General features: G+C 37.0%; 1 protein-coding gene across 1 annotated transcript; it reads left to right on the forward strand.

Moving 5' to 3' along the window:
* The first annotated feature begins 1,524 nt into the window (after window positions 1–1,524).
* Window positions 1,525–17,834, forward strand: Etaa1 (ETAA1 activator of ATR kinase). The gene is given in 7 exon segments (XM_028884547.2): window positions 1,525–1,855; window positions 2,855–2,983; window positions 3,223–3,299; window positions 7,394–7,506; window positions 7,735–8,821; window positions 8,824–9,685; window positions 17,569–17,834. Coding segments are annotated over 7 exon segments (2,631 nt in total). The 5' UTR covers window positions 1,525–1,623; the 3' UTR covers window positions 17,700–17,834.
* The last annotated feature ends 5,017 nt before the right edge of the window (window positions 17,835–22,851 follow it).

Genomic DNA, 22,851 nt, shown 5'->3' on the forward strand with positions numbered 1-22,851 from the left:
GTTTATTACTAATCTATTAGGACACAACCGGCATTTGAATTTCGCTTTGTATTGGGAATGGAAGAAAAAGGCCATACTGATGATTCTACAAGTCTGACTGACTGACTGATTAGGGGCCTTATACCTGTGATCCTAACACTGGTGAGAATGAGGCAGGCAGACTAGGAGTTCAAGGCCAGACTGCATTACATAAGGGGGTGCACACACTGGGCTACATAAGACACGGTCTTAATAAAAGACACAGGCACACTTTGTGATAAAGAAAACTGGAATGTTGCAGATATAAAACCAAATAATCTTTATGTCTATCATTAGTGTCCTAACTAGCCACTAATTGTCCAGCTCTCTGTCAGGCTTAACATCCTGTTGATTATTAGCAGACCACCAACTTCCATCAAACAAAGGGGAAGGATATCATGAACTATCCTCACCTAAAGCCCATGGAAGAATTATTCCCTGCTTTGCTCTAACCCACCTATCTCCTGTTGTCCCCAACAAAGTGCCTGAGAAATGCTTCCTTTGTGTTTTGTGCTGTGACTGTTAAAGTTTGTTTAAATGCTTTTATGTTGAAACATGTTTTTCAGGTCAACCTGAATCAAGGCTCCCTGGCCATGATAATTATTTGATCCAAAATAAACACTGTCTTATTCCCACTGACTTATTATGACAGCTTTTGTTTTGTATGTACAGTTTTCAGCAATTGTTAGTTTATTAAATTAGTAAGTTTTCCTACATTTTGGACTTTTCTATGCACATAATACATCTATGAACTGTCATTTTTATTCCCTCCTAAACCATATCCTTTATTTTCTTAAATTATCAAGTAACACACCATCATTAGAATCTTGGAAATATGCAATTTAAGTTATGTCTTAGTTAGGGTTTCTATTGCTGCAACGAAACACCATGATCAAAAAGCAAGCTGGGGAGGAAAGGCTTCATTTGGCTTACACTTCAGCATTGCTGTTCATCACTGAGGGAAGTCAGGACAGGAATTCAAACCGCAGGATCCCGGAGGCAGGAGCTGATGCAGAGACCATGGAGATGAGCTGCTTACTGGCTTGCTTCCCCTGGCTTGCTCAGCCTGATTTCTTATAGAACCCAGGACCACCAGCCCGGAGATGAAACCACCCACCATGGGCCGAGCACTCTGCAATTGATCACTAAATAAGAAAATGCCTTGCAGCTGGATCTCAACTGAGGCTCCTTCCTCTGATGACTCTAGCTTGTTTCAAGTTGACACACAAAATCAGCGAGTACAAGTTGCAAATTCAGTAAGAACCTGCCATTGTATTACTGCCTCACATACTACCTACTCCCCTATAACTTGTCCAAGGGAGAGTTCTGCAATTCCTCCTATGCTGGATAAGGCTGAAGATACATCTCCAAAGAAACCTTCCAAGTTGGAACTGTCTTGGCCGCCAGCACTGCGGCAGCCTCCGTAACCCCGCCCCTCGACCTGACTCAGCCAATCAGCGTCAGGCTCGGCCACCCCGCCTCTAGTAGGACGCAGCCAATCAGCGCCAGCGCCTTTTGCGCGCCCTGCTTGCAAAGATGGCGATGGCTGTTGGCGCGCGGGATGTTTGCAGAGCCGTTGCACAGTCCCTGGGTAGCAAAATGTGAATGCGGCAGGAGGAGAGTGCCAGCGGAATGAGTCGGCGAAGGAAGCATGCGGACAGCCCTGCGCGGAGGAGCACGCCGCGCAGGGCGGCTGCCGAGGACTGCTGCTCGGCGGGGGAGCCGGGGTCCCGGTGGTCCCGGACGGCCCGCGACTCCCGGCTCTGCCGGGCGGGAGCGCGGCCTTTGCGGCGGGAGCAGCGCCGGGCGGCGGCTGACAGCGGCCGGAGCCCCGGGGGTGAGGAGAAGGCGGGCGGGGAGCGGACCCTGGGGTAGAGGGTGGTGAGGAGTGGGCGGGGAGCGGACCCTGGGGTAGAGGGTGGTGAGGAGTGGGCGGGGAGCCGAGCCCGGGGCTTGGAGGGGGCGGGAGTCCCCGGAACTGGGCGGCGGCTGCTTTCTGTCTGAGCCGGGTTCTGGGCGGAGCCTGTGCCTTGAGCTACCCCTGGGGGGATTGGGCACCTAAGCTGCTTTTTTTTTTTTTTTTTTGCTTAACAAAAAGGGTCACCTCAAAGCTGTCCTTTGCTCCCGGAACTTGCTAGAAGTAACATCCGGTTAGAACAGCAAATCAATGACTCGGTTCCTTTCTGATAACTTTTGGGTTAGATTTTAAAGATTTGGTCCTAACCAAATAAGGGCCAGACTCATAACCTTTCCTGAGGTGTGTTCTTAAAATGCAACTTCTGTTACCCAGCCTGCCTCTGCTGTGACAGAACAAACCCGAGAAAGAGTAATAAATTTGTAAAAATTCAAGTGCTTTCCAGGGCCTTTCGCTTACTAGGCAAGCGCTCTACCACTGAGCTAAATGCCCAAACCTCTAGTTTCTCTAGAAACAAATCACTAGTGTTTTTTTGGAGTGGTTAATTGGAATATAAAATTTGGGTAGAGTTGATGGGGGTGGGTGCTTAAAAGACTTTAACAGGGGTTTCTGTTTGGATACATTTTGAGGTTTTTGATGAATCTGCTAGCAACAAGGAACTTTAAGTATGGAAGCCGTGCGATAGTAACTCAATGACCAGGTGGTATCATTTCTGGACCTATGAAATTTTTTTCAAAAAAGACTATGAAGTATTAAGGCATTTATAAAGTATTAAGGCATTTTTATTTCTATTGTGATTAAAGTAATTGTCTTTAAGAGACAAGTTTTGTATTGGACATAAAAATTAATTTGTCTAATCTGCTGTTTGACTTCGGCTCTTGTGAGGTAATTTTAAAATGTGACAACTGTCATTTTATACAGAAAAGTATAAGACACCAACAAGAGTTGTGAAAACGGATTTATTATCCTGTGCCTTCAGCTCTCCTAACGATCCAGATGGACAGACTGATATCTTCTGGGATCAAAATTCTCCACTGACCAAACAGTTAGGTAATCTGTTAAGATTTTTATGTCATTACGTGCTTGTTGAAGGATTAGTGTTTGTAAAATTGTGGTCGGGTAACATGAGAACCTTCAGTACAGTTGAATCTCGTGTAATTTTCTCTCTAACTTGCTCGTGATGTTTGTGCGGAGTCATTTCAGTTGCACCGATTACAATCATTTTCTAAAAAGTAACAGCTGATTTTAAAATCTTGGTCTAAGGTTTATAGAAATGCCTGTTTCTTTAGGTAAAGGAAGAAGGAAGCAGATTTCCAGTACATACACTGATGAGATTTCACACATTGTCAGCCGTATTGCACCTCAGGTAACTACAGCAAGTTTCGTGATTTTTAAAACAGCAAACATCGTATACTGTATGCTCGTTTCCTCTTTCGTATTCAAAATAATGTATTTAGAGCAACAAAGGTTACACGTAGTTTTTCTATTTCTGAGTGCATGTCTTGAAAAAAGGAGCAAAGTATAGAATGGGTAATATTGTCATCCCTTATTCTCCCTGGGACTTGGCTTCATGACGCCTTTGAATACCCAGATCTGCAGATTCTGGAGTCCCTTACATAAAATGGTGTGGTTTTGCATGGTAACCTGTGCATATCCTGCCGTATACTGTATTTATTTATTTTGTTTATTTTTTTTGCAGTGCTGGAGCTCAAACCCAGGGACTCACTTCTGCTAGGCAAGTGCTCTTCCATGAGCTATGCCTCCAGCCCGCCCCATGTACTTTAAGTCATCTCTAGGTTACTTATTCCTTAAATAATACAGTTAATTGTTATGCTGTACTGTGGAGGGAATAATAACAAAGTGTCTGTATATATCCCGTATTTTTAGTCTGTTGTTGGTTAGATAGATGTGGAACCTGCAGATACAAGTAGACATTTTGTTTTAATTCTCTTGGAGTAGTAACTATTGACTAGAGTTTTGCTTTTGTTGTCTTTAACACCATGATGCATTTTCCACATTATATTTTGAGTAAGTTGTGTAATAGAACAAGCAATGTAAATTTCAGTCTTTGTTGTTAGGGCTTGTTCGCTGTCTATGGTACAGATTCTCCCTATTGCAGGCGCTCTTACTCAGTAAGATCCATTGGCTTATTTTACCACCATGAAACACTTAAAACTGGAGAGATTACTGGGTTTAGATAGAGGCCTCATGCAGCCTCTTCTCTGTGTGACACCCCCATCAGTCAGTTAAATGCTCATGACCTCAGTTCACTCAACCATGAAGTAGAATTATTATGCACCTTGCTGTCTTCCATAGATTTTATTAAGATTAAGTTATATAAAATTTGCAATAAATTATAGCGTGCCACAAATAAATTAATTATGGTTTATTTATTGTAATAGACCCATCTTGAAAGATGTCTTTTCTTCACTTGTAATTTTTGTGGTGCTTGCGTGAAACAGAAGTAGTTTTAGGGAATCTTTTAGCACAAGGACTCCAGTAACTGTCATTCCTTGTGTTACTCCTGTTGCTGTTAGTAAGAAGCATGGATCCAGAACGTCAACTGTTTTGAGTTTCTTTTCTTTACTTAAATTCTTTCTTTTTACATTTTTAAAAGTGTGTGTGTGTGTGTGTGTGTGTGTGTGTGTGTGTGTGTGTGTGTATGTTGTATGTATGTGCGCGCGTGAGTGCTCTCATACATATGTACATGCATGTGCATGCATACCCACAGCATGTGTGGAGGTCAGGACAACTTGGAGTTAGTTCTCTCCTTCTACTACCTTGGTTTGACTCATTGTATCAACACTTCATTTCTTGAGTACATTTATGCCGTAATATTATTACTTTGTGTGTTAACAGTAAATCTTCATTAACTAAGTCAAATAACAGAATAAGATGTCTTCGGGCTGGCCAGTTGAGTGTCCTGTTGGTTCTTTTATTAAATGAGCTGGAAATAGCAACTGGTGAAGAAATGGCAACAATACATAGTGGTAGCTTGAGTCCTGGAAAACTACATTGGGATTAGTTTATTCAGTCTCCTAGCTAGTTAGGAGTCTCCTAATTAGTTTATTTTGTCTATTAACGAGCATTCATAAACATGTTCAAGCCAGGCAGCAGTGGCGCACGCCTTTAATCCCAGCACTCGGGAGGCAGAGCCAGGTGGATCTCTGTGAGTTTGAGGCCAGCTTGGTCTACAGAGCAAGATCCAGGACGCACCAAAACTACACAGAAAAACCCTGTCTTGAAAAAACAAAAACAAAAGCAGGTTCATTGTTGGCAGCATTAAGATCTTTTGAAAAGTGTCATACTATCATAATTGCAGATATTTGAGATTTTCTTAGTTATCTTCAGATGATTCAATTTCCTCATAATGGTTTCAGATTTCATTTTTAAGATATGTGTTTGCGTATTAGTCATTCCATTTTTCTGATACGTGGTGTTTAAGGTGCTATGTTTATTTTCATCATTTATGTAACTATACAGTGTGCTCATTAAGATCAATTGAAGGTTTAGACAACTTGTATGGCACCTAGAATTTACTTAGTAAGTTATATAATTATAATTTTTTATTATTATTTATTTATTAATTTTTCTATTATCAGCTTGATACAGTATAAATTCTTATCCTAATAGTGAAACAATTATAAATTTAAAATAAGCTCTTATAAGGAGTACATAAACATGCAGAGGACTCGTGTTATATACATGGTGAGTGGGTACATAATACATAGACTTGAGTGGGTACATAATTTTGTCATGACTTTTTCAGACTCTATGAATTTCATTTACTAGTATGTGGACAGATTCTATAATTAAATCATGAAGAATGTTATGTAAGTGTTGTTCAAACAAATCAGGAAATACCTAGCCTACCAGGGAAATGAACTGATACTGTTATTTCGCAAAACTAAAGTAGATCAAGTGTGCTGTAAGAAAACTGCTTCTTGTTTCACCACCAAATTAGAGAAGTCTTTCACCAAAACCTTCAAATAAGTATAAAGTGGCACTTTTTCTTTCAGTTTTTCGAGACAGGGTTTCTCAATGTAGCTTTGTGCCTTTCCTAGAACTCACACTGTAGCCCAGGCTGGCCTCGAACTCAGAGACCCGCCTGCCTCTGCCTCCCGAGTGCTGGGATTAAAGGCGTGCGCCACCACCGCCCGGCTCAGCACTTACTTTTTAAAGAAGTTTTGTTTTCATGGATGCATGCACGTGGGCACACACTTTGTAAAGATCAGAGGACAACTTGTCTTTACCCATTGAGCCATCTCCCTGGCCCAGCATGATTTTAGAGTCACTATGGTGAATTCTAAGCTCTAATTGAAATAACCTGTAATCTAGTAATAAGGCCATTTTTTTTAACCTTATATGATCTTACAACAGTAGTTTTTAACCTTCCTAATGCTGCAACCCTTTAAAACAGTTCCTCATGTTGTGGTGACCTCCAACCATAAAATTATCTTTGTAGCTACTTCATAACTGTTATTTTGCTATTGTTATAAAGCGTAATATAATGTTTTTGGAGATAGAGGTTTGCCACAGGTTGCAACCCACAGGTTGAGAACTGCTGGTTTATAATATAATGCTCATTCTGTAACTACCTTTGTGACTAAGGGACTGAAAAAAATACAGCAAAAACATCCTAGTTTAAGATGACTTCCTACTTGAAGTTTTTCTGTTTTTGTCTTTTTGTCTGTCTCTCTATTCTTAGCTTTAGCCTTGACCTTGTTTTAAAGTTCTAGTCAGTTCTGACATTACTCTATCTGTGCTCAGTTTAAGTCAAGATGGACCTCCCAGTTCTTAGATAAAGAGTTAGTGAGAATAAGAGTAATTGGAATCAGTGCTACAGAAAGAATTTTGAACGTGTGTGTGTACACACACACACACACACACACACACACATTATTTATTTATTTATTTGGTTTTTCGAGACAGGGTTTCTATGTGTAGCTTTGTGCCTTTCCTGGAACTCACTCTATAGCCCAGGCTGGCCTTGAACTCACAGAGATCCACCTGCCTCTTCCTCCCAAGTGCTGGGATTAAAGGTATGCGCCACCACCGCCTGGCCTCTGAATATATTCTTATTTTCAGTTCTGATGTTTTTATATAGTTAGTTCAGATTTTTTGAGTATCTTACAACTGAAATGTTTCCCTTTTATAAAACGTTCTTTTATATGTATATAACACTAAAATGTACTTGATTGGTAATATATATCAAACCTTGGTTTTTATAAATATGGTTTGAATATTTATAAAAGTTTGAATATTTCTTTTTTACTTGGGAGCATAAATGGGTCACAGTTTACAGCCTTTCTCCAGTTTCCATTGTTTGAGTTTGTTAAATGACTATCACCAGAATTCTCCTTCTTCTCTAGTCTCACCTCTCCTTCCTTTTTCTTGGGGATGGGGTGGAGGTTGCTTTTATGGTGCTCTTATGTTCTTTTTTTCTTCCCTCTTTCAAAGGATGAGAAACCAGTGACAAACTCTATGCTGGGTGTGTGGATTGGCGACACTGCTATTCCTTGTACTCCTAGTGTAGCCAAAGAAAAGTCAAGAGTGAAAATCAGCTGCACAAAGTGAGTTAAGACTTTACCTTCTTGTACTTCCAGTGAGGCAGATATGCTTACTAATATTGTAGGTTTTGGAATAAACCAAAATAGTAAACGTCTCTGTTTTGATATAGAAAATTTTGGAATTAAAAACATATTCTGAGAGATAAAATTTTGGTGTTTTGTCACACCAAAATACACCAAATGATAATTTTTACACAGTTTTTTAATTAAAATGTTTCAATGTTTTTATAGGTTAAAAACACAAAATCGAGAAAAAGAACTTATGAAATTGGCTAAACAGTTTGATAAAAATATGGAAGAACTTGATGTGATTCAAGAACAAGATGTGAAGAATCATGATTTTATCCAGACAACTTCAGAAGTGGGACATTTGCACAACCTTCAAGATTCTGCACAGACAGAGACAGATGATACAGTTCCTGAAATCAGTTGTGCTCTATTAAAGAAGCAAATGGAAGAAAACACCAGGATATCTGTGGCAAAGGAGCAAGACAGAATTCAGAAACCCTTTGACCAAAATGTTGAAGCAGCCCTTAATGCTATTTTTGATGGTTCCACTCAGATGTGTAGTGGACAGCTAAGCCAAGATCTGCCAGATGCTTTTGTGAACAATAGTAAAACTACCTTTGTAAAGCAAAGAAGCTTAATAGAAGAGGAAGTTACTAATGAAACTCTGCTCACTGAAAACTTGCCAGATAAAACTCTGAAATCACCTTCCCCTCAGGTAGATACTGCCTTACTGCAGAAATCATGTGTGACTCCCTGTGCGAAGAAGCCAGAAGCTTCGAATAAACATCTTGATGGGTTGACTACTAGTGATTTTGAGGACGATTGGGAAAGCTTACTAGGCAATGAACCTTTCCTTATGGAAAATGCTGAAATGCTTGAACTCTTTCCTTCTACAACTGCCCAAGTTACTGGTCAGAAGGCAGTTTGTACTGTTATTGCTCAAAATGATACAATCACGTCAACAACAAATAAGAATCTAGATGGAAAGTTAAGAGATTCAAAAGTAACTCTGGATCTTCCATCAAAGACATGTAACAGAGAACTAAGAAATTCAGAAGGATATAGGTTTTTATCACATCCAAGTGATGAATCAAGCAAGTTACCATTAACTGGAAGTAAAGTGAGGTTTGAGAAATCTTTCAATAACATTAAAAATGAAGGTTGTGTTGATGTCTCTAATCTTATAAGAGTAAAAGAAGATAGTCGCAAGTGTACATTTAATGTGTGTGCTTCTGACAATTCTGGTTCATACTCAAGATACCCTAATGAAAAAAATGTTAACCTGCCTTTGAAAGCACCTATTATTGATACTGCCCCCTTGGTTCTGTATCCTTGGGTAAAGAAAACAGTGTTTGTATTGCAAATCAGACTAATGCATCAAAGTTCAGTTCTTCCCTTGATGACTGGAATGATCCTTTGGTGGCCAGTGAAATGATTAAAGCATGCCATGAGTTAGAGACTACCTGGGAAGCAGATGATGTCGATGATGATTTGCTATGTCAGGCATGTGATGACATTGAAAGACTAACTCAGCAAGAAAACAAGGGCAGCAAGGAAGCAGAAAGTATAAATAACACTCCCAAACACAGATCCAGAAATACTTGGACTGCATCTAAACGAAGCCAGGCAGTGCCTTCTACACATTGGAATCCTGTCGGTTCCTCAGTGCCTTCATCCTTACCAAAGAACTCACTGATACATCCATCAGTAAAGGTGGAAAAAAGAGACACGTGTGGAGATTATCCCAATATTTTGGATGCTACAACAAATTTGTCTGTGTGCCCTAAGAATTCAAATGATCATCAACATGTACCACTACAGGTGAATAGCTCAAAATTTATTCTTGCAGGAAGTTCAAGTTTGAATGTTAGTTTGGGTCCTAAGAGCACAGAAATGACTACTAATAAGTTGAGTACCCATCAACTATCCCACGGCACCTTAGCAGATAGAGCTCAGAATGACAGCAAAATACAGAAGTTTTCAAAATTTACATTTAAGACAAAAAATCCGCAGTTTCTTTCTCAGTTAAATCAAAGTTGTATAGCAGGAAGTATGCCTGTTAGCAAAATCTTGCAGGATTTTGGAAAAAAGGAAACTGTCAATTCATTGTTTGAGGCTAATCAACAGCAATCTTCAATAAAATATTCTGAGTCTTTGAAACCATCTTCTAAAGGTATGTATGAAATAATTTTCTTTGAAAAGTATTAATGCTAGTTACTTGTTTTGATTAACTGGTATAACTAGTATCTGATATACAATTCAATGCCATTTGTGACAAAATTAATGTTATTTGATACAACCTTTTTTAAATCTTTTCAATTCATCCTTTTTTGGGATTGTTTTTTATTCCTTCAATAAATTTCATTAATCACACCTCAAAAATTTTAATTTGAAACTGTTCACCTTATAATATTCTTACCACCCTAAATTCTCTGTGTCCCCTTTAGATTCTAATTCTCAGAAAAGCAAAATAGACTTTTTAACTCACATAAGGAAACATATGTGTAAACCTTCAATGAATGACTCATATTTCAAATAAAATCTAAAGCTTAAACTATAATCTGAAAAACTCTGAATTGTCTTTCCTTAACCTGTCCCACATACTAAAAAGTAAGAAAATAGTATATTATAATTTGGAGTAATTTTATCTGAGAAAACCACTGTTATCAGTTTGGTGTATGTCATGAAACTTTTTTAATCAGCTTATACAAAGTGATGTTTGATTATGACATTTTCTTTTTTTGGTGTTTCAAGACAAGGTTTCTCTGTCGTTTTGATGCCTGTCCTGGATCTTGCTCTGTAGACCAGGCTGCCTCAAACTCACAGAGATCCGCCTGGCTCTGCCTCCCGAGTGCTGGGATTAAAGGCATGCGCCACCTCCACCCAGCAGATTATGACATTTTCATACCCGTATATAATGTAACTTTGTCATAGTTACTGCTTCCCATTACTCCTTTTCCTACTGGCTTCCTCCTCTTTCCAAATAGTCACCCTTCATGTCGTTTTTTGTTGTTCATTACATCCTGTAGTAATTCTTTGATGGACAATAAGGTTTGTCATACAACTTGGCTATTTTGAATGTATATTTTTGTAATAAACATTGGTATTGAATATTTATTTTGATCCCTTCATTAATATACCAATAATAGTGTAACTAGCCTTAGCTTTTTGAGTACCCTCTATGTTGATTGCCCTAGTGATCACACTAATATGTATAGATAGGTGTGTGGTTTTTTTCCCCACTACCAGAGTATAAAGGTTCCTCCTGTCTCCCGACATTTGCCAGTATGTGTTGTCTTCCCCCCACCTTGATAACCATTCTAATTGAGGTGCACTCAAATGAAGAGTAGTTTTGATTTGCATGTCCTTCATGTTTAAAGAAGTTGAAGGTCTTGTTTTTGTTTTTTTAATGTATAAATTTGTTGGCTTACTTGTACTTGTTTGGGATTTTTACTTAATTTGCCATTTGTTCTGTGGGTTATCTGGGTTTTTCTTGCTGTTTAGTTGTTGAATCCATTATATTTTCTGAATATTAGCCCCTGTTTAAGTGTCTGTCATTATCTAAGTTGTGTCTTCACTGTGGTTACTATTTACTCTGTTATGCAGACACTTTATAATTTGATGCAATTCTGCTTGCCAGTTCTGGCTGTTTTTTCCCTGAGCTATTGAGGTTCTTTCCAGAAACTCCTGACCATCCCTGGATTTTGAAGTGTTTTTAACTGATTTCCAGTAGTTCAAAAGTTTAAAACTTACATTAATGTCTTTGATTCATATTGAATTGGTTTTTATAAAGGATGAGAGACACTACATGTGGATATCCTAAATTTTCCAGCACCATTTGTTTAAAAAAAAAAAAAAAAAAGCAAAACTGTCTTTAATGTAAGTTTTTAGATCCTTAGTAGAGAATAAGCTGTTTGGGTCCTAGTCTTCTATTTTATTGATCTGCATGTCTGCTTTTGTGACAGTACCACGCTGACTTAGTTACTGTGACTCTAACAGAATTTGAAATCAGGTTGTTATTGTGCCTCTGGCATTACTCATTTTGCTTAGGCTTGCTTTAGCTGTTAGGGAGGGAGGGAGAAGGGGGGCAGACAGAGAATGAGAGTCTGTGTGTGTCTGTGTCTGTGTGTCTGTCTGTCTTTGTGTGTCTGGGCCCACACATGAATCTATCTATATAAATTCTCTAGTCGTGTGAAGTATGTCATTGGAGTTTGGATGGGATTGCATTGAATCTGTAGACCCATTTTGGTAATAGGGCCATTTTTCATAGCGTTAATTCTAGTGCATGAACGTAGGAAATGTGTCCATCTTCTAGTGTTTTAAATTCTTCATTGTTCTGTGGTTGTCATGTGTAGATCTTTCACTACATTGGTAGTTTTACTTCTGGAGTTTTATTGTTTGGTTTTGTTGCTGATTTCTTAGTTTGAGACAGAAAATCTACTAGTTTTTATGTATTAGTTTTTTTATGCTGCTGTGTTACTGAAAATGTTTATCTGATCTAAGAGTTTTCTAGAGATGTCTTTGGAGCCCTTTATGTATGTGATTGTATGGTTAACAAATGAAAGTAATCTGGTGACTTCTATTGTTCCTATTCCTTCCCTCTTTGCTGTGACTGAGAGACCCAGCATTTTATTGCATAAGAGCAGAGAGAGAAGACAACTTTATTTCATATCTAATTTTAAAGGAAATGCTTCCAATTTTCCAGCACTATAATTGTTGACTGTAGGTTTGTCTCATATGTTCTTTAGTTCGTTGAGATATGATACTTCTATTCCTAGATTCATTAGGGTTATCATCGTGAAGGAGTGTTGAGTTTTGTCTAAAACTTTTCCCATATCTGTTGATGATCATGCGATTCTTATCCTTTTTTTTTTTAATGTGCTATGTTGTGTTTGTTGGTTTGTGTAGGCTGAGTCATGTATGTGTCCCTGGAATGAAGTCAGCTTGATTATGATCTTGTAATATGTTATTGAATTTGATTTGCCAATTATTTTATTAAGTGAATTTTGCTATATTCTTCCAGAAAATGTATTGTTACATCCTTATCTAGTTTTGATATCAAGGTTAATACTGACTTTGTAGAATGAACATGAATTACTTAAGATCTCTGATGTTTTCAATTATAGGCAACTCATAGCTATAAACTTCCTTTTTTTTTTTTAAACTTCTATCTTAGTAATGACTTAGCTATTCTAAATGTTCTATTAAGTTGTTTTCATTTTTACTTGATTCTAGAAATTTCTAAGTTCCTCATTTCTTGAGTGACCCACCTTTCCCATATGAATCTGATATCACCCTCCCATGGATCTGATAAGAGAAGAAATTATTCCTCCCCCCCTTCCTCGTGTGTGTGTGTGTGTGTGTGTGTGTGTGTGTGTGTGTGTGTGTGTGTGTGTGTATTTATTAAGACTTACGATGTAACATCTGTTTTGGAGAAAGTCTAATTGGTTGCTAGAAAAGTTCTGCAGTGGTTGAGTTAAATATTCTGTATTTGTCCTTTGAATCCATTTCGATTTGTGGAATAGTTAACACAGAGAGTTGGTTTTGTTATTTATTTTTCTGCTTGAAAGGTCTGTCTGTTGACAAAAATGAAATATTATGGTACTAAAATCCTTTGTGACTAGATCTCTCTGTCCTATTATTTCTTAAGATGACTTGTTAACAAAGATGGATGGGAATGCCACAGCACAAGTGGAGATCAGAGGGCAACTTCAGGGAGTCAGTTCTCTCTTCTGCCATGTTTAGTGATCAAACTCATGCCATCAGTCTTGTGGCGAGAACCTTCTCAGTTCTCTATTTGCCATGTTGGTCCAGTTTTTGAACTCAGATCATGAGATGTAGCCTTTTTACCCATTGAGTCATCATGTGGCTGCCAAATTTTTGTTTATTTGTTTTGTTTTACTTCAGATTTTGAGATAGAATTCTCTGGTTTAGGCTGTCCAGGAACTCATGCAGCCTCAGGCAGACTGAAAATTTTCAGTCCTTTGATTTTATTCCCCTTGAGTGTTGGGATTACTGCCACACTCAGCCTTCATCATATCTTCTGATGGATTGTCCCCTTTATTAACACAGTTAGCTGCTTTATACCCTCTCAGTTTGGCTTGAAGTCTGGCATTGTTGTCTGGGCTTTCAGATTCATTTTGACTTTGTAATTTCATTCTTTTTGTGTCAACAAATACTTAGATCCTGTTCTATATAATCCTTTCTGAACTTTGTGACTTCTAATTGGAGAGTCACAACTGTTTACATTTAGTGTGATTGTTCCACAGTATGAAATTTCTTTCATCTTAAAGATTCTGGTATACCCATTTACAACTGCTTGATTCCTTTCTAAACTCATTTGTTTCATTAGCTTATATTAAAAATTTGTTATTTCTAAAATTTATTATTTCTGGAGCTCTTGTACTTGTTAATCTTTCTTCATCTGTGCATAGTATTCCTTTAGTACAGTGGTTCTCAACATGTAGGTCGCAGCCCCTTTGGGGGTCGAAAGACCATTTCACAGGGGTCGCCTAAGAACATTGGAAAATATATTTACATCACAATTCATGACAGTAGCAAAATTACAGTTATAAAGTAGCAGTGAAAATAATTTTATGGTTGGGGTCACCACAACGTGAAGAACTGTATTAAAGGGTCACAGCATTAGAAAGGTTGAGAATCATGGCTTTACCATCATTTGCAGTGATGGCTTAGTGGTCATCAATTGTTCTAGTTGATTTTAATCATTGAAAATTTTTGTTTGCCCTTCAACTTCAAAGGATAACTTTGCTATGTGTGTATGTATGTGTAATAATATTGATTGATGGGTAATTTGTTTTAATGTTGAAATACATCAGACATGCTATCTCATAATTTTTTTTTTCTGAGAAGTTTGTTGTTCTGGTAGGTTTATCTTGCATGTAACTTGCTACTTCTGCCAACTTTCAGTATTTCGTTGCCTATATTTGGGATATTTAATGCCTGACTTTTATGGAATGTGCTTTCAATGCCTTTAGTCTATTCCCTCTCTTAGACTACAAATGCTTTGGTTTGGTCTATTTCTCTGAGGTATTATATGTTGCAATCATATTTTTAAATTGCTGTTGGAATACACTTTCTGAGAAGTTATTATTATTCCTCAACTTTATCTTCAAGTCTTTATGCTTTTTGTCTTGAAGGATTTTTTATGCATATAAAAAAGGTGTGTTTCTATATCCATTGATTTAATTAAATAGATGGAATTGGATGATACATGCTTGATTTTTGTATTTCCTTAAGAAATTATAACTCATTTCTTTTTAGTACCTGTAGGTTTCCTTATGTCCTTTTAGTATCTGTGTATTGTATATTAAATTATATGGTTGTTCAGGTTGGGTAAGAATTGTTTTTATATTGATGGAAGCTTGGGTTAGTTTTTTGCAATTGTAAACAGTACAGTAGGAATTCTTCTGTACAAATTTCTGAACCTTGTGTACTTGTATCTGTTAATTCCTAAAAATATGATGTAAGAGAATGTTGTGAAATTTGACAGATATCACCAGATTTCCTTATAAAAAGCTAAACAAATTTTGATACAGTATTTTTCCATGTGACATCCCAGTGTGTTTTGAAATGTTGAAAATTTTTGTCAATCTATTATAAATAGTTGTAAATATTCTAAGTTTATTTTCAAGTAAATATATTATAACTGATTGGTCAGAGTTTTTAAATGAATTTATGACATATACTTTTAGCTCCAGTAAAGACATATTCCTATCTGCATTGTTTTGTAAATGTACTACTTACCTTTCATCTTAGTAGTTTTTCTTTTAGATTTATTAATACTGTTTGATCTTGTTGCCTAATACTGCCCTCGCAAGTGTTTTGTATTGTTCTTATTCTCCTTCCCTTTGATATATCACAAACTGGTCTCCAAGGAATATCCTTGAGACAGAATCCATCTACCTGTGTGTGGCTTTAGGCCAGAGTTATTAGTAAATTTGCAGCCTCTTTTTATACATCTGGTGCATTAAAAATCATTTTTAAAAATTTAAGTCGTAAGTGTATTTGTATTTTGTATTTCTATTTTGTATTTGATTTAAGAAATCAAGGGGTTTTAAAAGTGGTTTTTAAAAAATTCATGAGAACAATACCAGATTTGAAAGTGTGACTCATGAACTCATAAAGCTCTGATCTGTTTACAATATTATGCATGACTTTATGTAAAATGAATAGGGTTGAACAGTTAGAATAAGCATTTTGGTATCAAAAGTTAACTTTTTTTTTTTTTTTGGTCCTACAGAGAGTAATAATTGCTGGCCCTTATGCCATAAAATAAAATAAAAATTTAAGAAACTTAGTTGCTTGGTACTGTGCAGCAGTTTGACTTTGTAAGTGGTTGATATATGTATAAAATGTGAGAGAGTGAGTGAGTTAGAGAAAGAGCTGATGGGGAAGCATTTGGCTCTCCTTAAATCAGAAGTTTATAGTGTGGTTTCATGTGTTTGAAATTACTTCCCATATTATCAAACCAATTGGAAGCCTTTTTAATGAGGCTGTATTCTTTTATACCATTGTGGATTAGTAACTTGTTTTTTATAAAATGTATTTTGGTATTTCTCTGGGATGGAAAATAGCTAAAGTCTAGCTTTGGAAATGATAGATATCAGAGTTCTGAGGAGTTGGTTTGAAATAAAAATTCTTTATCCTTTCTCATTTCTGGTTATACCAAGAGAGAAAGTAGGTACATGATATATTTAGAGTCTCCTTTCATCAACAAGATAAATTTGTGTAAAAAGTTTGTGATTTCACTACCTAAATATTTCTCCTCTAATGATAATACAGATTCTTTAAAAGGTTATGGTTTAATCAGTAAGTTTTCATAAATGTTTATTAGGGTTGTGCTCTTAGATAGTACATGGCATTTAAATGAGAATAGTTTCTAATCTAAAGCTTCAACTTACACATACACACATAATACACATATAGATTACTGTTTTAAATTTTCTGATACATTCTCCAATAAAAATAAAATTTTGAACAGTTATAAATGGCCAGTGTTGCAGGTATCTCTGCAATAATTAACTCAATCCCATGTGCACAATAATGGTGAAGATGTGACTTCATGGAAACTCTTTGTAAAGTACGTATGACATCTTCCATAAAAATGGGTTCTATAGATAGACTACATGTGACACTTTGCATAAAAATAGGTTCTGTAGATTGACAAGCTCATGCTCAGGGTCTGGGGGAAGATTTTTGTTTAACGCCCAAGTCTCCAGACTGTTACTGTGTCAGCTCCCACTCTTCTGGGTGAATAACAAGTTATGCATCCCTTCCTTTGAAGAAATAGCTCGGTCTGTTTAAGATTTTTGGTTCCCTTGGTGCTTATCTGTGAGTACATGGACCTCCATGTTTCCCACACAATTTGACGTGAGAGATTTCATTTCATCACTCAAATATATTTCTGATAACTGAAATGTAAACCTTGTGACTATTTTAATGAAAAAAGTACCTGTTAGTATTCAGCTTTCCCTCATAGCTATTTAGAGTCTCTTTCCTTTTCTTTGCCTTCCCTTCACTTTTTTCCCCCAAGACTGTCTTGTGTAGCACAAAATGACCTTGTTCAGTACATAGCTGCAGACAGTGCTCACTGATCTTCCTCCATCTCCAGGGTTGGCATTACAAACATGACCCACCACTCAGCTATATTTGAAGGATTGGTAGACGGTTTAAGCCATAATGTTTTTACTGTATCTACCAATATTTTTGTACCATTTAAAATCTGGTATTTAAAGAAATTTCTATAGTCATAGGTTAGATGTCATTGTTCACACGAATTATTTGCTGAGTCTTCAAAAATCAGTTTTTAAATACCTTAAACTTTTATCATACTTAAATTGCGGGTATTGGGTAGGGACTTGGCATCCTCTTGACCTGGAACATTCCATCTTATGTGTGTATATGTGATTATATACATAATGGTTCTGTGCTATTTAATAGTCAAACCAGTGCGATGAAAAAGCAAAAGTTCCACCATATTCAGGATGACCTATAGGTTATAAGATTAATCCCTATGCTTTGTTTAATTTTTAGGTGAAGAAGAGAGGAACAGGAAGTACTCCCCCGAAGAAATTCAACGGAAAAGGCAGGAAGCACTGGTTCGAAGAAAGGCCAAAGCACAGGCGAACCCTGCTGTGCATTCAGCTCCCATTGCACTGCTTTGATGGAATCTCAGTCAGACGGTTTCATAGCTGTTAATAACTATCTATGATAGGACTTCTGATCATGATTTCTCTGTGAGAAATTTAATGCTTCTACTTTATTATTTAATAAATCAGTGTTTACAATGGTAAATGAAACTTTCTTGGAGATGTATGTGGATTATGTATAAGTTTTTGAAAAATTACCAGATGTATACACATACACACACACACACACACACACACACACACACACGGAAGTACTTGTCTTCATTATGATAGCAGCTGAGCATCAAAAATAGACAGCTGTAAAGATTAAAATAACTAAGCAGTAACTTAGTTTTGTAGTGTCATTTTCAGTTAGTTAAGGTTTTTTATACACTGACAATTTTTAATTAATATTCCCATATTCTTAGTGGCCTTGCTGAAAAGTAGAGAACTTCTATTTATTTTTTAATAAATTATTTTTTTCAGTTGCTAGCCAGAAGTAGGTTTAAATCTTAATTGTTTCTAAATGTGATCCAATTTGAAAACATTTTGCTATTAGAAAAAACACAGATTGTCATTAAGTCTAGTTTAGCAAAAAAAAAAAAAAAAAAAGATTAAGCTAAGTAACAAAGCATCATTAACGTTTAGAATTGGCAGAACGTGTCATCTGATCCAGCTTCTTTATCATAGGTTAGATAGATCAGGCTTTTCATTTTCTTTATATGTATGTGTGTTTCAGTCAGGGTCTTGCCATATGGCCCAGGCTGGCCTTTGAGCTCTGTCACCCAGATGGCCACAAACTAACAGTGATTCTCCTGCCTCAGGCTCCCGGTGCTGTGAGTACAGATAATCTACTGCCATGCCCATTCATGGTGTTGCTTTCAAAGTCACAGACAAATTAAACCTGCATGTATGTTAAAATTTATTTTTCTGGACATCTAAACAGTTGCATAATGTGCTTCAATCTATTAGTACTTAAAATAATTTGGAGGAGCATTAACACTGAAATACAATCTAAAGTACATTAAGGAGTGCTTATTAACAGTGCTCATATACATTCTTTATTTTAAAGAATTAACTAATCTTTTCTAGGATTCAAAATTAGACTTTCTATTCTCAGTTTTCTTATTATTGTAATTTTCCTTCTAATTAATTATTTAGCATCACTGTTTTTTCCCTCTGTCATCCCTGCCCCCCTTTTGTCTTTTAAAAAATGAGTCAGTAATACAAGCCTTAATTAGAGGGGTAGGCATGTGGCAGTAAGGATGCTTGTATTCTAAATGGCTTTTAGGAGACATGAAGAAAAGTTCAGCTACGAAGCACCCGTCTTGATGAGGTGTTCACTATTGTTCAGGTATCTTTGAGCTGTGACAATCTGATAGTTATTATTAAGTGTGTATCATTTTTCAGATGGTTTTTATACATACAAATATATACATACACACACACACACAGTAAGGTAGATTTTAGTTGTTCTGTATTATTTACTGAAGAGTATATTATTAAGACCTAAATAAATACTGCAAGGTTTTATGTCAGAAAGTGAATGGCCTGCTTTTCTAGTGAGCCTTCAGTCTGTTCTAAGTCTCTCTGCTCCAGCTCTCTTGGCACTTGTTTTCTGTAGAATGCGTTTAAATCATTCTGCCATCCTTTTACACTGGCCTTATGTGGCTGTTTCCTTAGAACTCATAGTTGACCATCTTCACTAAAATTGATTTCTTCTAAGTGATCTCTTTATCTTTCATGGAAACTTTATGAAAGCACCTCTGGATGGTGGGCATGTGCTAGTCCTTCAGACTACTCCTGCTTTAATACCACTCTACTATCTTCATTCCCTAAATGTCTCTGGAAGCACTAGCATGTGAAGAGCTGCCTAGTTTGCATCTGTTGGCACATTTCCAGTCTCTAGGGACATTATCCGCAAAAGTCAAAGGGGCAGCTGGTAGGACTGGAAGCAGTATTCTATTGCAAGATCTCTTGCTGATTTTGCTTCACTGAAAGTTAGTTCAGCAAGACCATTATTAAAGGAAGAGCCTGTTGCAGCATTTAGACAACTGACTGCAAGAACACTTAGGTTAGTTATTGCAGAAACAGCTTTATGTAGTTATGAACCACATTTTTCTTTAGTAACACACTAGCACCTTTTAAGTTACAAAGAACGAGTATCTTCCTCTGCCTTTGCTTACTACTGTATGTGATGGCTACTAATTATATTTTGAATGATTTGAAGTCCGATTCTGCTTGTGGATTTTTTTTTTCTTGTTCTACTTAAATCATTTTAACTGATTCTTTGAGCATTAAAGTTGGACAATGTTTCTTGGAACAGTTTAAATTTTATTTAACACTTATTTGATCAAAGTGCTAAACTGAATTTAAATTGTTCACGTTTGATTTTCAGCTTTTGGCAATGTGATCGTAAGCACTTGTCGATTCACAAAGCAGCAAATGTGCCTTCTCTTAGGTGTCATAAGTGAACACATAGGTGTTGATTTTAGAGTTTTGTCTTTTTAAAGTCTGTTTGGCTAATAAATCATAATTGGTGAGTTTCATTTGACATTGCTAAATGTTTTACTTACAGAATAGCTTTAAGCTATTTAACTTCTCAATACAATCATATAATGGAACACTTCTATTCCTGTTTTATATGATAGGGAAATTTAGTAAGTAGATTAAATGACCTTCTTAAACCCATAAAGTTAATAGTCTAATACCAAATGTTATGATTAAAAAATTCCATAATCAAAACTTGGAAACCTGATGCCAAAATAGGAAGTCACTGTTGTATATCCTACAAGAGCAAACAAGAAAGCCTTGTGTTGGGAGAATGTCTGAACTTACAAGTAAGGCTTTGTGACAGAACACAAGTGCAGTAAGGAGTCATTAGTCACTGGTTTGACTTTAAGTGAACCACTTTTCCTCTTCTCAGGTGATGCCACTCTGTTGAACAACCTACACAGAACATGAGTAAAAACTATAGTCATCTTTAGCAGCATGGCAATTTTACATCCATAAAATATGAATTCAGACTTCGAGCTAGCCATTTTCTCTTTATTTTTTTTTCTTTCTTCTTAAGAACAGATGTAGTAAAACTAGCCAAAGGGAAGACCAGCTCATATGAGGGCTTTTTGGTTTGGTTTGTAGTAAAATTTATTAAGAAGGTAGAGCACAAATGAAAAATAAAAACATGTAAATAGTTGAATTTAACATTTTGGCAAAAATGTCTATTCTGAGCCCAATCACTTCTTCCCTTAGTAGCAGAGGAGCCTGTTACATAAAGGAACTGAGGGAAGAGTTCCTGCAAGGGGTTGGGGTTAATCTCTCCTTTCAAAGCCTTCCCTGTTTGTTTTGGTGAATACTTCACAGTGAATTCAGCGTGACCAGCCAGGTGATTGTGATGCCACACCCCTGGGCGATGGCCATTGTACCTCGTGATCCATGAGTGTTTCTAGTGTCTGGTAATAAAATGGTATCAGTAATGGCAACCTCCAAGCTCTTGCTACCATTTGTTTCTCATGGGCCTTTGGAAAAAACTTTCCTTGAAACCTAGATTGTTGTAGAACTGGGGCTAGCAGACCTATTTATAAGAGTTCCAGGTGTAGCAGCCACGTTGTAGTGAACAACTAAAACTGTTGAGTGAGTGGAGTTTGCAATAGAATTCATAATGTGGACTCCAAAGGTGGGAGCCTACACCTGCAGCACACAATGCCCTTGGGAAGGTTCCACTCCATGATTGCTGCTTTCTTCAGTGCACACCCCATAGTTCTGGTGTCTCCAGAATCCTAGGAACTCCATTTCGTATCCTAACACCTTGCCTTTGAAGGTCCTTATTGTAAGCTAGCCTCAGCAGCTCTGTAGACCCATGATGTAAGACCATGAATCCTCAACCCTTCATCTTTTATGCTTGTAAAACTAGCACAATGTGGATGTTGTAGTCAGTTTGTGCTGCCAACTCAGCATGGGGCCTCACCCCTGTGGATCAGTTGCACAGCTTTCCTGTTGTACCATAGTAGTGTCAAGTATGTCTTTAATGACACTAATAATTAGCAGCTCCTTTTTAACATTGCCTTGCCTATAAATTTAAATTTACACTCTTTCCTTCACCAAACTGCACACTTCTTGCTGTTTGTGGACCTAAATCAGAACAATAAGCAGTAGCCACATCACAATTTGAACACTATCCTGGAAATTTCTTCCACCAAAATAACTAGCTCATTACTGCTATATTCCTGTATATATCTTTGTTCAAGTTCTTGGGACCTTAGTAGAATGCAGCTTATTTTTTTGGTGAAGATAGCACACAAATACTCAAATGACCTTTAGCCCAATTTAAGATGGAGTGAGTCCTTGATCTCTGAACCTTGATGAGCTGGGTCTCCACTGTCAGCATTTCTGTAGGTTAGCATTTTGGTCTTCTAAACTCTCATCAGAGCGGGCTATTCAGTTCTCTTTACAGTATGTTAGGACATTTCTAGTCCAGAGTTCCGAACCTTAAATATTCGGTTTGTGGTCAATTTATCACAGTAGTGTCTCTACTATTGATGTCAGTATTCTCAGTTATTTTTCTCCTTATTATCAACAGCTGACCAGCAACTTAGGAAGGGTTTGTTTTGGCCTACATTACTAGGAGATACACTCTGTCATAACGGAAAATTCACTCAACAGGAGAGGTGGGCAGCTAGCACACAGTATCCACAGTCAAGATGAAGAATGAATAGGAAATGGGACCAGCCTGTAAAAAGTCAAGGACCAGCCCCAGTGACCCACTTCCTCCTGCAAAAATCTAAGCAGTGCCACCAGTTAAGAGAATGGGTGCTGAAACTTATAAGCCTAAGGGAACATTTTGCATTTAAACTGCAGCAGCTTAACTGAAAGTCTTCGAAAAGTCCTATACAGGTAGTAAAAATTAAGGTCACACATATTTAAGACTGGGACCTTTTTAAGCCTTGAAAAGGAAGTCTCAACTGCTTTGTGAGGGTTCTATCCGTGTTTGCCATGTTGAACTAATCTTTGTTGGTGCATTTAAAAGGAAATATATTGTAAAATTTAAATACTTGATGATAGCACAAGAGCTAGGATGGCTCTGTATCCATTTTTTATTCCTGGTGTATATGTGTCACCAATCACCAGACAGCATTTCAGATTTCTGTTTACAGTGTTCAAATTCTGTAGAAAACAATACAATATATAT

The sequence above is a fragment of the Peromyscus leucopus genome, chromosome 10 (assembly GCF_004664715.2).
Source record: "Peromyscus leucopus breed LL Stock chromosome 10, UCI_PerLeu_2.1, whole genome shotgun sequence".
NCBI classification, from domain to species: domain Eukaryota; kingdom Metazoa; phylum Chordata; class Mammalia; order Rodentia; family Cricetidae; genus Peromyscus; species Peromyscus leucopus.